At 44.6% G+C, this 15,499-nt stretch overlaps 2 protein-coding genes across 3 annotated transcripts; both read right to left on the bottom strand.

Moving 5' to 3' along the window:
- Positions 1-4,579: 4,579 nt before the first annotated feature.
- cdc45 (CDC45 cell division cycle 45 homolog (S. cerevisiae)) lies at positions 4,580-9,255 on the bottom strand. Its single transcript, XM_037483259.2, has 18 exons — positions 9,071-9,255; positions 8,886-8,945; positions 8,275-8,367; positions 8,032-8,169; positions 7,772-7,915; positions 7,632-7,690; positions 7,505-7,553; positions 7,297-7,358; positions 7,170-7,220; positions 6,931-7,050; positions 6,706-6,837; positions 6,515-6,613; positions 6,247-6,408; positions 6,012-6,150; positions 5,835-5,918; positions 5,610-5,728; positions 5,174-5,250; positions 4,580-4,925 (listed from the first exon to the last, which is right to left on the bottom strand). The coding sequence occupies exons 1-18, from the start codon at positions 9,119-9,121 to the stop codon at positions 4,861-4,863; spliced, it is 1,704 nt and encodes a 567-aa protein (XP_037339156.2). The 5' UTR covers positions 9,122-9,255; the 3' UTR covers positions 4,580-4,860.
- Positions 9,256-10,250: 995 nt separating this feature from the next.
- plpp5 (phospholipid phosphatase 5) lies at positions 10,251-15,347 on the bottom strand. 2 transcript variants are annotated; one of them, XM_037483260.2, is made up of 8 exons: positions 15,179-15,347; positions 14,311-14,454; positions 14,050-14,158; positions 13,847-13,937; positions 13,683-13,746; positions 13,472-13,596; positions 13,130-13,300; positions 10,251-12,462 (listed from the first exon to the last, which is right to left on the bottom strand). In XM_037483260.2, the coding sequence occupies exons 2-8, from the start codon at positions 14,379-14,381 to the stop codon at positions 12,293-12,295; spliced, it is 801 nt and encodes a 266-aa protein (XP_037339157.2). In that variant the 5' UTR covers positions 14,382-14,454; positions 15,179-15,347; the 3' UTR covers positions 10,251-12,292. The 2 variants fall into 2 exon arrangements, with proteins under 2 accessions (XP_037339157.2, XP_037339158.2); XM_037483261.2 differs by having other exon boundaries at positions 14,311-14,451.
- Between the last annotated feature and the right edge of the window lie 152 nt (positions 15,348-15,499).

The raw sequence follows: 15,499 nt of genomic DNA, 5'->3' as shown, positions 1-15,499 counted from the left end.
TGCCAACGAGTTTGTCATATCCACTCCTTAGCAGATGCGTCAACATTGTTTCCACGACCCTTAACCCGGAAAGAAATCAGTTACTGTAGCTTACAGTTACCTCCAAGTTAGGAACCGAACAGTAATTAGTTTCTTTTTGGCGCAATGTCACAAACATGGCTACGATGAGACCTAACCACAGCCTTATTATTTATTGAACGCTGCCAAATATTTCATAGCACCTCCCTAAAACATCGCAACATCCATGTGTAGATGTGTAGTGTGAGACAAGCCAACAACAGTTTTACAGCAACGGACCAACGCTGTATCAACAGAGTGATAAATAGAGTGCGCCTCGACGGCCTTAATCTCAGAAAAATGAGCGAGGAGAGGTAGAAAACGGGGAGTCTCTACTCCTTTCATGCCTGACCGAGTGAGTCATGTTTCCATACAGTACATCAGGCTATTTCAAAAACACGCTAGTGCACTCGTGTGCTACACACACACTCACACACACACACACACACACACCTCGAGGTTAGATGGATGAGACAAAGAGGTGAGTGGCAGCACTCCGCTGGGATGAAGAGGAGGCCCTGCAGAAAGAAGAATGTCTGGCTGGGATCAGGAGACATTTCTGATTTGACACGGTTGGCCCAAAACGAATGTGATGTCAGCCAGGAGGGAACAAAATATCCTCCAACACGACGTGTTTACACACTAATCACAGCCGCCCAGGTGCTGTTTGCTTTTAGCATCAAGTTATTTGGAGTCCCGTATTAACATCGGATGCAGCAATCAGTGGCTGAGCAAACAAACAGGCACGCACAAAACACGCACAAAAACACACACCAACGGGATTCGGAGTTGTACTAAGTGTATTGTTTCCACACTAATTGCACGTTGCGGGAAAACCCTTGCTTGCTCTTCCCAGGAATAAATCCTTGAAACGTGGAAACAGTCGCATACACGGCAGAACAAACCCACATTAAGGCTTCTTTTTTTTTTTTTCTTCTCCTCTGTCTTTGTGCACGGGGGGGGGGGGCCGCAGTGTGTTTTCCAAGGCTGAAAGTTGTAGTGCATGTCGTCCACGAAAGGGAGTCCGGCGTGACTGAGCCACCTACCGCTGAGAGTGAAAGAAAAGACACCCGAGTGCAGAATGAAGCTGTTTTCAGTCGGGCCTCCGTCGGCCTCTTCCTCCCTGCCATCCCAGAGTCTGTGTACACTTCGTTTCACCAGCTGCGCGCTTCCTCTGATGGGGATTAGAACGCAAGCCGTGAAAAATAAATATTCAACTTCGATGAAGCAGCAGCCCAACTGCACTGCAGTGACTGCAGGGACGGCTTCATCCAGCCTTTAAATGATTGATGTTCACAATGGATATATCAAATAATAAGTAAGCAGGTTTCCTTGTTTGTAATACTCAAAGTTAACCGCTGTGCTTCCTTACCACCGCGTGCCAGCGTGTACAGAAATAGCACAGAGGGGTCTGACCGAGCGTCAGTGTGTGACCAGTTGTAATGAGAAGGTGCTCCCTCCTCCTTACTTTAACCCTGTGAACAAGGCCATTGTTACTACTCACGGAGGACAAGCTGGTCTCATCACACAGCATTCGATCCGTGGTTTGCTATGTGAAAGTAATTCAACTTTCAATAACCATTTTTGGAAAAAACATGATTAGCCCTCGCTTTTAAAGAAAAGTTTCATATTTTAGCCCTCTTGTTGAATAAGTTCCAACAAACTGTTCCTTTAAAGGCGTCCCAGCCTGAAAGTAAACATTTACGCGTCATAACGGATTCTCACTGATCCACAAACCATCCTTTGGTGATAATCTATTACTGTCCAGACTAGAACAACTGCTAAGTGCAGTGCAATGAAACATGAAAGAAATAGTTTAAGCATGTATTTTACATTGAATTATTATCTATTGGTACTGAGACAATACTTTTCAGTGGACTTGTTGCACATCAGAATTAAGCCAATTCACACCATTTTTTCCAGGAAATGCTAATATCTTTTGCATGAAAGCACTTTAAAACAATGGAGCAGAGGAGGGCGATTCGGGGCACAACACCCCCCGACTGTGAGGGTTAAAGGTCGCAGGGGATGAGGGATCATTGAGGGCCTCTGTGGGCTGACAGGCTGACATGAAGCCACCAGCAGCAGCAGGTCTGTTTTGAGGGTTTTAGAGAATCATATATCATATTAGTTCATCATGTGGCGAGCTCGTGTGCGAGGCGCGCACACGGTAGATGCGTGTGTGCCAGGTCCTCTCACAGCGTGACGTGGGAGGCCGGCGGCTGTAGGTCTTTGTCTGCGTCTGTCCGGTAAAACTAATCCCATCTGGAATCTGGGATTGTTGGAGACGCACGAGAGGAGTAGGACGAAAACAACTGAGGCTGCAGGAGATCGGACGAGAGAGAAAACAGGAAGCGCAATTGTCGTTCACAGGACATGATAAACGGCACTGTACACAGATTTTATAGGCGCGCGGGGGACAATAATGCACTTTTGATTTCAATAAAGGTTATTGTGTCTTTGTCACCAGGTGAAATCAAGATAGGTTGAAATGGCTAAACTCTGTCGTCATTGAACAGGCAGAGGTTTTGACTTTACGGACATTATACATATTTGGGTATCTGTTGATAAATCATTTTCAATAAGAGATGAAGCAGGTTGTTTTTAAGATTTCAGAGAATGGGTATGATATTATGAAAGGAGAAAATCATCAAGTATTAAGCTGCGTTTGGACTATATGAAAGGAGTGCCATATGAAGACTGCTGCTGCTGCTGCTTGTGTGAAGGAATCTCTGAAACAATATTTAGTTGCTCATCTTTCCCTAACTGGACGCTAGAGGAAAGAGTGCAAATACACATTTCACACGGGGTATAAATAAAGATCACTATCTCTGACAAGCTGCCGTTAGCTACTGTATGCATGTGTACGTATATATCAAAGCTTAGAAAGGTTACGTGCAAAAGTAAAATACTGCAGAAATAGTGATAGAATTGACAAAGTACTGCATCATTACTCCCTGAAAGCCCTCTCTCTCTCTCTCAGCATGTGTGTGTGTGTGTGTTGGGCCTGTTGCATGCCACATTCCTCCAATGCACCGCAGCAGAAAGGGTAGTGGCCCCACTTCACCAGAGGTGCAAAGCGTCTGCGCTCTGGGGCCAGGTGAGGCAGCACAACATCACCCTCAATGATGCAAGCTTTTCAAACCGTGACGTCCTTCCACGAGAGCATCGATCGGGCCCTGCGTCTCCACCTCCAGCACATGGAATGGATAACAAAACTGCCGCAAATGTCAGAATTCAAAAGGTTATGCCAAACCACGGCAGGAATAGGATGAAATGGATAAAGAACGACGTGACACACAGATTTCTCAGCAATCGTGCCTCTAGAAATAACCGGGCTCTCCCCGCCCTCGTTAATGATCTAAATGGGTCTCGGGGTTGGGATAACATCAAGATGCTGCGACTGTAAACAGCATCATTATGGATGTAAATAGTTCTCAAAACGTTGACTCAGAGGAAGCGGCCACGCACACACGCATTCAGAGGCAATTAAGTGATGACGACGAGGCGCGCAGACGCTACGTGCCGTCGCTTCGGCCTCCCCCCCCCCCCCCCCCCCCGGTTTCGCTGCGTCCAGGACTGTTCTGTGAAAACGCCCCAACATCCTCCTCCTCCTCCTCTGTAGGTCACGGTCGCATCCTGGATCAAGTGCGATAAGGATCTTAATGACCCCCGCAGAGAGCGCGCTCGGGCCCCCGCAGAGTCCCCGACACGCCAGGAGCCCACGGCCCTCACCTTCGGACCCACATGGGCGGGTCGAAGGAGTTAAAGTTCATTAAAGCTAAACTACTTCCACTGAGTGATTCATTTCCGTGGAAATACAGATGTTATGTCAGCAAAACTAAAGCGCGGATCAAGATGAAAAGGCGTAATCGGGTTGGACACATCTGTTTCCACGACACAGGAGAGCTCAGCGTCACTTATGATTCATAACTTGGCTCCTTCGTCCACTAAACGGTGGTTCTTTGAAATTCTTTAAAACGGTTTCCTGAGTGGGTTCCTTGTAGAGCACTCGTCTGAAAAAAGGAAATTAAGTAATTGTTCTTACGGTGAAGTTTTAGGCTAATTTGGTTCAATACATTGGATTTTTCCTCTCAACGTCTAGTTACAGGAAGTGTGGCTACAGCGACCTGACGCACTGAATCGGCACATCTGACCTTAGCAACTTTCCTTGTTATGCGGCCTACAAATTATCCCAATTGATAAATTGTCCAGATTTTTGGGGGTGGAGGGGTAGCGACTACGGAGTGGAGTTATAGAAATGTCGGAATGTCTCAGAAACATGCTTCAGTCATTTTTTTAATTCTATTTTTGGACCTCCGTTACACACCAGGACATCTTTTCCTGCCATTCATAGAGATACAGAACGCTCACCTCAGAGTTCCTTCTTTCAGAACTGAAGTCTTTGCTCTTTTAGCGCCGAGTGCTCTGGACAACTGATTAGAGGATAGGACATTTAACAATATGCATCCAAAAAGTGAAGCTAGTTATATATATATATATGCACGCAGGACTCGAGGGATAAAAACACTCCACACATTTCTTGGGCCTCAAAAACAACAAACAGAAGTAATTAACTAAGATTTATTTAACACGTTAAAAATGTTCAACTGTGACGAACAAACTCGCATACATACAATAAAAAAAGAAACGTTACAAGAATTTAAAAGCAAAAGACACGAGATTCCACACATTCACAAAGACTGTACAATATAGACACAGGTTGAACACACATTGAAATCATGGAGAAAGTTCTTACAGGTGACTCCGTACATGCCCGATGCCAACAACCCAAACCAAAGCTCACGAGAGGAGGGTGATGAGTGCGTCCAGAAACTTGCTCCGGTCCTCCGTCTTCAGTTCAATTACTGCACAAATAGAGAAACAAGTGTTCACATGCGGCAGCAGAAAAAAAAGGCAGTTTGGGCTCAACAATTCAGAGAGGAAATGACATTATAACCTCAACTAGAGTACGGAAACAAAAAGGACTGAAGCTGCGCTTGAGGTGAAGAGGAGGCCGCCACCTAGTGTCTGACAATTAGAGGGACAGATCCTCACGGAACAACTTGCAAGAGGGTTTGGCGAGCCGCACCAGAAGAGGAAATGTCAATCTTACTTGAAGTGTCGAAGTGGTCGTGGAGCGTCCTGGAGCTGGTGCTCTCTGCGGCTTTCTCAAACGCTCGACCGAAGAAGCTTTGGTAGCGCAGGGAGAAAACAAAGTGAGTCGACTACACCATCGTTACAAACGGCGATATTCTGGTGGTCTAAGGTTTTTAGCGACAGGGGATTCAAATGTGTTCATTATTGCAATAAAATCTTAAAAACACAAATCGGCAAGATATAAGAGACACAACTATTATTTTATCTCCAAAACTGTACCAGGTATGTGCTATTGGACTATTCAATATCTGGGGTTACATTTTGCACATAAGATGAATGATGAACAGTAAATAAGACATTGCACTTCCCAGAAACATTAGTCCTTTATTTAGAGTAATCGTCGAGCAGAGCTACATAAAAAATTGTTTTAAATCGACATCAAGACATCTTACTTCTTCTTGTCAGATGTCTCAGACTCCGGCGGGATTCCCACAACAATGACGGACCCCTTCTCCACATCCTTAGGAGCAGCCATGACGAGAGGGAGCAGTTTGCAGCGCTTATTCCTCGTCTAACCCGCCCACCCCCCACAAAAAAAACCATGAGTGACGTCCACAGAGTGCATACAACGTCCTGCTTGCAGAGAGCCACCCAGCTGGTGGCAATAAGATACTCACGGAATGGACAAAAGCCTTCAGGAGGTACTTGCAGAGCAGAATCAAGGCCATGGGCTTCGAGAAGAGCTTCACGTCCGGCGTTCCCTACGCGTGGAAGAGCAGAGGGAGGACAAGACGTTGAGTCGAGCGGGACGGATCTGCCGTCACAGACGCGTCGCAGCGTCTTATCACGCGTACCTCCATGAGGTAGCAGTAGAGGAAGGGTCCCTGTGACACGATGAGGTTGGTGCAGATGCAGCTGGCGACCGTCTGCTGGATGGCCATCAGCTTCTTCTTAGCCAGGTCGATGCCCAGGTGGAGGCGATCGAGGTTGCCCCTTTAAGAAAGAGAAAGAAGGAAAAAAAAGGGTTAATGGATAGAAACGGCTTCAAAACCGCTCATCACGGTCACCTCATCAGACGCCGCCACAAACCTGGAAAGAGAGTCCAGGGCCTTGAGGAAGTTGTCGCTGGTGCTCTCATCTCTCTCTGTGCTCTCCAGCAAGGCAGCAGTGGCGTGCACCATGTCACTGGCTAGGAAGCGGTTCTTGAAGCCAAAGTGAACGCCAAAGGTCTGGACGCGGATGTCCTTCATGCTGATGGAGGGGGAATTAAAAGAAAAAAGAAAAAGGACTAATAATTGTCAAGTTGTCCGTCAAGAAATGATTCAGAGTACCTTCTGCATCATTCCTGGATTCATACCCGTATTTATTGGAAGATTCCTCGATGACGTCCCTTAGGTTCCCTTTGATCGCCATGTCCATGGAGTGGAACTTCTGTCTCACTTGCTTCAGAGGCAGCCTGTTGACAAGCAAACGTGGGCCATTAAAACAAAGTGAGCTCTATTTGACCAAGTGAAATCCAGCATTGGTGTCCAGGCGGTGGTCCTTCACCCCATGTCCGCTAGGAACTCCTGGAGTTTCTTTTGGCCATTTAACGTCCACAGCTTGAAGTGGCACGACGTGTAGCAGGAATTACAGATGCTCTCGTACAGGGACCAGTGCTGGTAGAGGGTGAGACGGAGGCTGAAGCGGAGCGTTAAGGGAAGCGCAAACAAATAAAAGCCATGAAATAAAAGAAGAGCCACGCTGATGACATGTCGGGTGAATTAAGGATACTCGTATTCAAAGGAGATCCTCATACAGTCGATGGAGAGCGAGTTCTCCTCGTCCTCGTTCCGGTGGTTATGCCGCGAGACGTGGCGCTGCATTGTGGCGATGTCCGTTACATACTTCATACTAAAAAAAATGAACAAATAACACGTCAGTTGGGGGTAAACAAGATAGAGCATATTCATTCTACAATTTAATTGTAAGGGAAATTGATTGACGTTTCAAAACATTGAAGCTATTCTTACTGTGTGATTTTATCATGAACCCACTGGTCCGTTAGTCCGATGACGGCCCACCTGCGAAGACAAACAAACTAAGATGGTCCATGTCGAAAGGTTGTATAGTATTCAACAATAAAAACACAAAGCTTACCAGAGCATGTCCTTAGTGTCTTTAGTCAATACCCACGCCAACTCAAACAACATCATTGCAGCCTGACAAGAGTTGCATGAAGAAACACAAGATTAGAACACCCTTATTGGGGAAGAATAACAGGATACGTAAAGCAGAAGATATTTACACTATTTCCAGACTCATGGGACCAAAATGTAAATCTAAGAAAAAGCATCTGTATACTCACAGAAGTCCCGTGATATTCATACTGCTCGTAGTCAAACAAGATTTCCCTCCTGAGGAAATGAGTGAAACAAAGTCAATTCGGAAACTGGTACGACTGTATGACGACCAGCGCTTTAAAAACACTTCACCTCCGTCCCTCCCACTCCCTCTTCGCTCGCTGTCTCTCAATCCTCCTCTCAACCGCCCCCTGCAACGACAAAGGCAATCATTACGTCACATCGACACTCTTCTGATTCATTCATTTTTTTCGGCCCTATCAAACACGCACTTCATCGAATCTCCGCCGTTTCCCAGAAGGCTCAGAACCTTCGTCACTCTCGTTCCCGGAGTCGCCTTCTTCCTCGTCGTCTCGAAAGATCTCGTCGTATGAGGGAACGCCGAGGTCGTCATCCTGTTTGATCAGCAGCTTTATCTGCGGATGACGTGACAGAGTTTTCAATCAGAGTATCGCTCCAAAAATTAAACAGGAAAACGTACTTTGTCAATAGACGTTTGGTTGCTTGAGCTGAATAGATCATTATGTATTACCTGGGAGTCATTATAAACATTGACCACATCTACAGGCCGGTGAGTGTCACAGATGAAGAAGACGGAGTCATCGTCTGGCTGCAGCATCTCCAGAAGGTCAACATTTGCCCCGCAGTTGAGGAGAACAAAATACTGGAACTGCAACACACCAAAACTCAAGATCATACCCTAATGGTTGTAACGGTTTGTCGTTGCTCATCTTTCTGTCATTAAGTCGTCGGCTGAGGTCGGCCCTGAACGTACCTGCTCTTTGTGTTCGAGGAAGGCGGTGCTGAGGTCCTGCCAGCCTGCGACTGGCACCAGCGTGTACTGGACCTGGTCACAGTGGAACAACACCTGGTGAGGAGACAGATGTGCAGACACCATTATTCGATTTACAGATGTAATATACAGCACCATTGGGAGCATAAACTTAACGTTTTTGTGATAAGTGGGGCCGATGGGGCCAAATTACATTTTATTAAATGTAATTTCTCACTAATCTACTGAATTTCGCAACTTAAACTCCAAAACCAGTGACCTTTACTGACCGTAAGTGCGAAAGATACAACAGGAGGTATTTAATAAGCAGGTTATTCATAGATACGGTGGTCCGGACTATTGTAAACAAGACAACGCCAGATTAAACCACAAGTGCTGCTAATTAATTTTCACAAGCAACTACATGCAGCCTAGTCAATCTATGAACATACAAAACAGCCAACGAGTACTCCCGTTGCTTATTAATAAAGGCAAACTAAGCCGGTAGTTACTAATAGGATTCATTTAAGGGGGTAAGGGTAATGTCACGTGCCTTGCGTCTGAATAGAGGTAGCGTTAGCTAATGTTTGCTAGCAGTTAGCCGGTTAGCTTACCTGTAGTATCTTACAGGCGCAGACAGCATCGATGTCTGCCGCCACCAGGAGGGCGACTCTCTGAAAAGAAAACGTTTATTCATAGGTATAATATACAACGTAAATACGAACCTCCAAGCAGCTCCAACGTTAGCAAACAAAACGTCATGTTGCAGGTCGCAGTCAGTTTAACTTTAATAACTCACCTGGTTAGTTACAACTTCATAAAATTCCTTCCTTATGTCCGTGATAAACATTTTTAAAAGATTAAAAACGGTTATAGCGAGGAATAATCGGGTAAAACACCGCTAATACGGAATCAACAGAGGGATAGTATGCGTTCCTGTCAGGAGCTTTCTTTGGTGTTCCTTGTTGGAAATGTAGCGCCAAATCTCTACGTCACGTCCAGATCAAATTCAACCAATCGGCTGGGAGGAGAGTGAAGTTCGTCACACGTTAGAGGCCGCGCCCACCAAACGAAGACAACAAATAACACGCACAAAACAGAGAGGAGAGGCTGGTAAACCTGCTTCATTATTTCCGGTGTTTGAGTAATTAAATTGCTATGCTACGTTATATTTACACATTTTCAACAGCAACTTTGTGCTTGTTACTCTGGTAGATTTATTGGACAGCTTTAGTTTGACTTTGTATATTAAACGATAAACAATAAATCATCTTACAATGTTTACATAGTATTATTGGGTAAGCTACACATCAGTATTTATAGCAACTCAAATTGTCTCAAACTTTAACCAATGCACCAATGAAATGAAGAACATTTTAATGCATTAATTATATTCAAGTAATGTAATATGTATTATTTTTTAAATAGGCCATCTTGCATAACAGACCCTTTTAGTGCTATTTTGTATTTTAACTGAAGACAGACTTGAAACAAAAGTGGTTTTACACAATGGTACTAATTCTACTTTTTAAACTATTGGAATACCTCTTCCAGCAGTACCCGATTCCAATTGGGAGGCCTGAAGGACCTCCAGAGTCCGAACTTGAGCGAGGGTATTATTGCTCCCTCAGCAATAATACAATACAATTGCTACGGTCTAATTAATGAAATGCCTTTAAATCTATGCAGCAATACATTTCATAGTGGCTAAACATGTGCTTGTAATCACACATTTATGAAAAAATACACAAAGGATAGTGTGTATTGCAAGGTTATGTAGAAACATTTAGTGTCACCAAAAGTCATTGAAAGCATCACATGTACAATCAGAATACGGTATCCCTCGTCTGAAGCAGACCAGACATAATTAACAACTAGATGTGGTATTCAAGGACTGAAAATCACATTATATCAAGAGCAGATGAATATGTTGGGATTTGGAAGAGAATAATGAGGAAATATTGCTGCAAATCATGCAGGACTTTCTAAGGGACATTTATTTTGTGTTTGATATAGCCCACTAGAAAACCAAGTGCCAATGAATATGATTCCTATTTGCATTAAATAACATGACCACATTTAACATAAACAGAGAAATAGTCAAAATTCAAGTAAACTCCTACATGCCAAGACTGAATACACTTAGACCTGTACATCATCTCATGAATGACCAAGTCAATTAAGATATTATTGGTCTCCTATTGTGCTAAAATAGAAAAGAAAAATGTAGATATTTATTTTACTCCCTTTGATGTGACTTTTATTTTCAACCCAGAAATCTTCATTTGACTCCATCTGCAACCATATTAACGAAAGTACTGTTGCTTTCGGAGGCAAAGGAAGGCAGCATGCATCATTTAAACATGAGACGAACACAAAGAAAAATGTAAGGTTTCAAAAGAAAAGTTTGCCTAAACCGTAACGTGCAGCATAGTTCATTCCGTACACCCAACAAAGTAGTAAACAAAAGGCACAGAGTCCTCCGGCTGCTTTCAGTCCGACTCACAGAGACCCTGTAGAACAAAAACAAAAAAAAACTTACAAAACACAACCAAAAAATAAATAAGGAGGGAAAAATAAAATTAAAAAAAGACCATAAAGGAAATAAGTAAAAATCAAATCAGAACTGATAACTCTGTTGAAAGAAAGTGGATGAAAACTGGCAGTAAACTTTTTTGTTCCAATACAACTACTAACAGGATAGAAAAGCGGACCTCCAGGAGTACTGAGAGCTCCGTCACCTGGTGGGGTTCCAGTCTGACCGCGCTCACCAGAAAGAGAAGCTTTCAGAGGCTCCCGCGCGAGCAGCTGCCCTCCAGACGGGTCGTCCCGGGAGCCACAGCGAGCCCAAGGGTTAGGCTAACCCCCCCCCCCGTGAATAGCTCGGCTTTACAGTCACATCAGCTGATGTGCCGTCCAGTTAGAGCAATGGCGGCGATGTGGGGGGAATATTATTCTTGTACAGCAAAGCGATGCAGAAATCATGAGCTGCTACATCAAATAAAACAAATGACATTTTTACCGCTGGTTGAGTAACGTTAACTCAAAACTACAGTGCCCAGACGGTTTAGCTTAGTTTTAAAAAACTGATTTAAACTGACTTATTTTATAGATATTACAGTACAATTCATGATGTAAAATTGAAGAAAAAAAATGAGTTTGACATTCAGGTGATCCCATCTTAACCAGTGCCATCTGCTAAAGAAAGCTCAGAGATGCAGTGAAAAAGTCTTTAACGTGCATTTTTTCAGGTTTTAACTGAAAATGACATTATTTGTTATTTAATATTTTGATTAGTTCTCAAATTTACTGATTAAATAATAATTTAGTTTGGCAAATGGCAGTAAATTATGAAAAAGGATTCAAAGCTTCAAACTGCTCCTCTGTCCAACACTTGTATATCAAATTCACAATAAAAAAGCAGCACATTTACACATTTGAGAAGACGTCACCACCAAGCATCTGGCGTCATTAGTTGATAAATAAACAAACAGATGAAAGACTGATCGATTTTCAAAAAGCACTGCCCATTAATCGCAACAAAATCATTTTCTGCTACAAGTTGTCCTCCAACTCTGTTCCCCAAAAAGTTTGGAACAAACGACAATGAACTGACGTCCAAGCTCTTTTCCTCTGAAAAAAGCAGTTAATCAGCAGATAAGTGTCCCAGAATGAGAGAGCGCCTCACGGTGTTTGAAGGCCAGTAGACTGTCAGTGCAGACGTTGTGCTGTTAACCTGTTCAGCTGCTGCAGGGGGTTAACATCATGTGACCCAGAGTCACAATACACAGGGTGTCAGGGTGTGCGTGTGTGTGTGTGTGTGTAGGGACTCATGAAAAATACTAAATATCACGTCATTTCCTAGGTCATCCAATGCCAATACCTTTTACATGGAATATGACGTATATATCTCTCATATAGATATATAGAACAAGCAGGGGGGAGGGGTGAAAACCTTAGAGAACCATAAGGGGGCGCCGTGTAACCCGGCGGTATGACAGCGGGGGCGCTTCGGGCCGCCCTATCGGGGCAGGATGTAGTTGGAGTTGGCCAGTTTGCGCTCCTGCGCGGCGGGAACAGTCTCCCTGTGACGCAGTGGTCTGTGGCAGTCGGGGTCCTGAAGGGGAGGGTAGTGCTGTCGGTAGCACAGCCAGGCGAAGGCAAGGCCCAGCAGAGAGCCCACTAACACGTCTGCGGGGAGGGGGAAACACGAGAGAGAGAGAGAGAGAGAGAGAGTTTCATTTTTCCATGGGATCAAAAATAGTCATGAAATATGTAGTCAAGCAAACATGAAATGGAAGATGTAGAATAGAACCTTAAACTATAGGGATAAAACAATAGGTGGACATAATGGGAGATACATGTTGATTGTAAAAAAGTTTTTAAAAGTTTAAACCTGAGCCAACCACGAACTTGATCAAACTTTGAGATACACAACTAACAATAAGCACATACACACATTAGAGCTAAATGCTGATACCAGAGGAGGTAAGTGTGTGAGCAGCAGAGAGATCTCACGGTGTGTGTCCTGACTCAAGGGGCACCGTTAGGACCAAGGTCCTATATGACAGGACAATACTGGTGTCATAAATCCAAAAAACAATGACCACATGAAGTTATTTTTTCCTTCCTGGTTGAGTTATCTTTACCAGATACAGGACTAAACTTCCTCTTCACTATTAGCTCACAGCAATGTTGTTTTGCAGGAAGGATTTTTTAAAATTTCGGAACCTCTTTATACAAAAAAGGTTTCAAATTACCATATGGAATAAATGTGTTGGAAGTGTTGAAAAATTCAAATTGGATAAACCCGAAGATGATGCACTTTAGCCATCACGGGCATTCCTGTGACTCTGACCTTGCCAGTGGTGTTTGTAGTCACAGGTTCTGGAGAGGGCGATCACGGCCGCCACCAGCAGAGGTGTGAGGAAGGCGCACAGCCGCCACGCTCGGCCTTGCCCCCCGGCGCTGAAGCACCGCAGCTTTCCCCCGACGTACAGCGCCGTGAAACCCAGACCTGCGAAGGCGACTGTGGGACAGACGGACGATCAGAGCCAGAGGAACAGGAAGAGGGAACAACAAAAGGAGGAGGGGCAGGGATTACAGACGCAGTTGGGCATTCTCTCATGTAAGCAGGCGACAGCCCGGAGGGCAAAATGCACTTGGATGCATGAACCACAGTCTGAGGCGCTGTCCTTACAGGAAGAGTGCCCGCTGGGAAAGCTCTTCCTGCCCTCCGTGACCACATCTGGGTCACCGCTGCAGCGGAACTCCAGGTTCATCTGACCGTCCGGGAAACAGCGATAGAAGAAGTCGGGCCGCGGCCTGATGGGGGACAAAGGGGCCACATTTAAAAAAATAAAAAAAATAAATCTGTGACGCTGGCTTTCCGAAATCACTCGCCGACTTACCTGCCGACGACGAGCTTGATGACGTTGGTGAAGACTCCGTTCAGCACTAGAGTCAAAGTCACAGCTGGGTGACAACAGGGAGGCGAAGGATAATCACGATTATGTGTGAAAAGAAAAGAAAAAACAGCATTTTCTTTCACGGTGCCCGTGTGCGGCCGTCTCACCCAGCAAGGCCTCCTTGGCGTCTCCTCGCTCTGTCGTCTTCATGAAGGTGAAAAGCAGAATGGCGATCAGCGGAGTGAAAACCGCCACACTCTGAACCAAACCAGGGGACAGAACCATCACTGTCAGCAGGTGTGTTTATTAACAACGAAAGGGTTTCCAGACCCCGGGAGGGCTCACGATCCCACTCAGACATGATACTCACAAACATAAGAGTGGTGGGCACGTGGTCTCTCTCCACACGATGGAATTTATACAACCACATCTCCTCTGGCTGGATCTCGCGGTAGAAAGGAGAAAGCTGCTCCGTCACACTACACACACACACACACACACACACACACACACACACACACACACACACATAAAAACACCGGTGTTTGCTTTGGGGTCACTAGGAATGATGCATAGATATCATGAAAAACAGAGCAATAAAGCAGGTTTGCAAATGATTGGATGTTCTTACAGGAACACGAGCAACAGCGCCAGCCGGATGGAAACTTCCGACAGGAAACCCCGAAGCAGCCTCCTCTTCATCTTGTTTCGTGGAGCCGACTTCAGTCAACAGCAAACATCGTCACTCCACTTCCACTTACCTTAACTGGGTCTGCTTTCAGAAAGAAAGTGAAGATTAAGGTTTTAGTTGATGCCAATCACTTGGGTGTGTTTAAAGGATTAAATAAAGGAGATGTGCATCTGTCAAAGAGTGATTTCAAGAAAGATGTACTGGCTTAAACCAAAAAAAGGCCTTCCATTCTTATGGAATATTATTTTTCATTTTTCGATTTCTTTTTTGTTTGTTTGTTTGCTTGTTTCTCTCTGTAATATCTCTGATTACTTGTCGACCAACAAATATAAAAAATGTATGCTCCTGAATTGTCAGTGTAATATCCTCAGTGCTTCCCTACATCACACATCAGCTGTCATTCTCCCAATAACTTATGCGAAGAAAACAACCCTAAACGTAACAAATGAGGGAATATATACATTTTCTCCACTACTTCCCCTGTGAGCATTTGACACACTGTGGAGTGTCTTTAAGCTTGGGGCCGATGTAAAGGCCGTCACGCTTCACCTGCGCCCTCCTCCTCCAGGTGATGGCCAGAATTAAAAAAAGCTGCTGCTTATTTACGTGATACGTTAAGTCTGTTATTATTATTTTTTTACGACAAACATATTGAGTACGCGGAGGCCAACAAGCTAACTTTCATTCCCTGTGTGGCAGAAATGAGATGCTAGCAGACTGAGCTAAGCTAAGCTAGCAACATCTGTCAAACGAGACATCTGGCTCATTTCCGCGTTGTCAAACAGGGAGTCGCAGCGGCGCTTCTCACCTTCAACGGGTCGTTATTTTATCTCCTCGCGCTCACGTTGAGGTGTGCTGTTAACAGGAAGAGGGCCTCCGCTTCTTCTGCTCCCGCGGTCAGAATCACACATTTGAGGGCTTGAGGGTAAACAGGGATGCCACGGTGGAGATGAGCAACGCGTAAAGCGCGCGCCGAATCTGACGTACTTCCTGTTTGATATTTTCAAAGTAAAAGTAGGTGTTTAAAATGTAGAACTGTAGTGAGGCTCGATGAGAATACCTCTTCCGTGTTACACTGTTTTAGTAGACGTAATACTCTACAGTAGTAAATGTTCTCATAACCTCGAAA

The sequence above is a fragment of the Pungitius pungitius genome, chromosome 5, assembly GCF_949316345.1.
Source record: "Pungitius pungitius chromosome 5, fPunPun2.1, whole genome shotgun sequence".
Taxonomy (NCBI): Eukaryota; Metazoa; Chordata; class Actinopteri; order Perciformes; family Gasterosteidae; genus Pungitius; species Pungitius pungitius.
The sequence above is the reverse complement of the archived record's forward strand: the minus strand, read 5'-3'. Positions and strand labels throughout refer to the sequence as shown.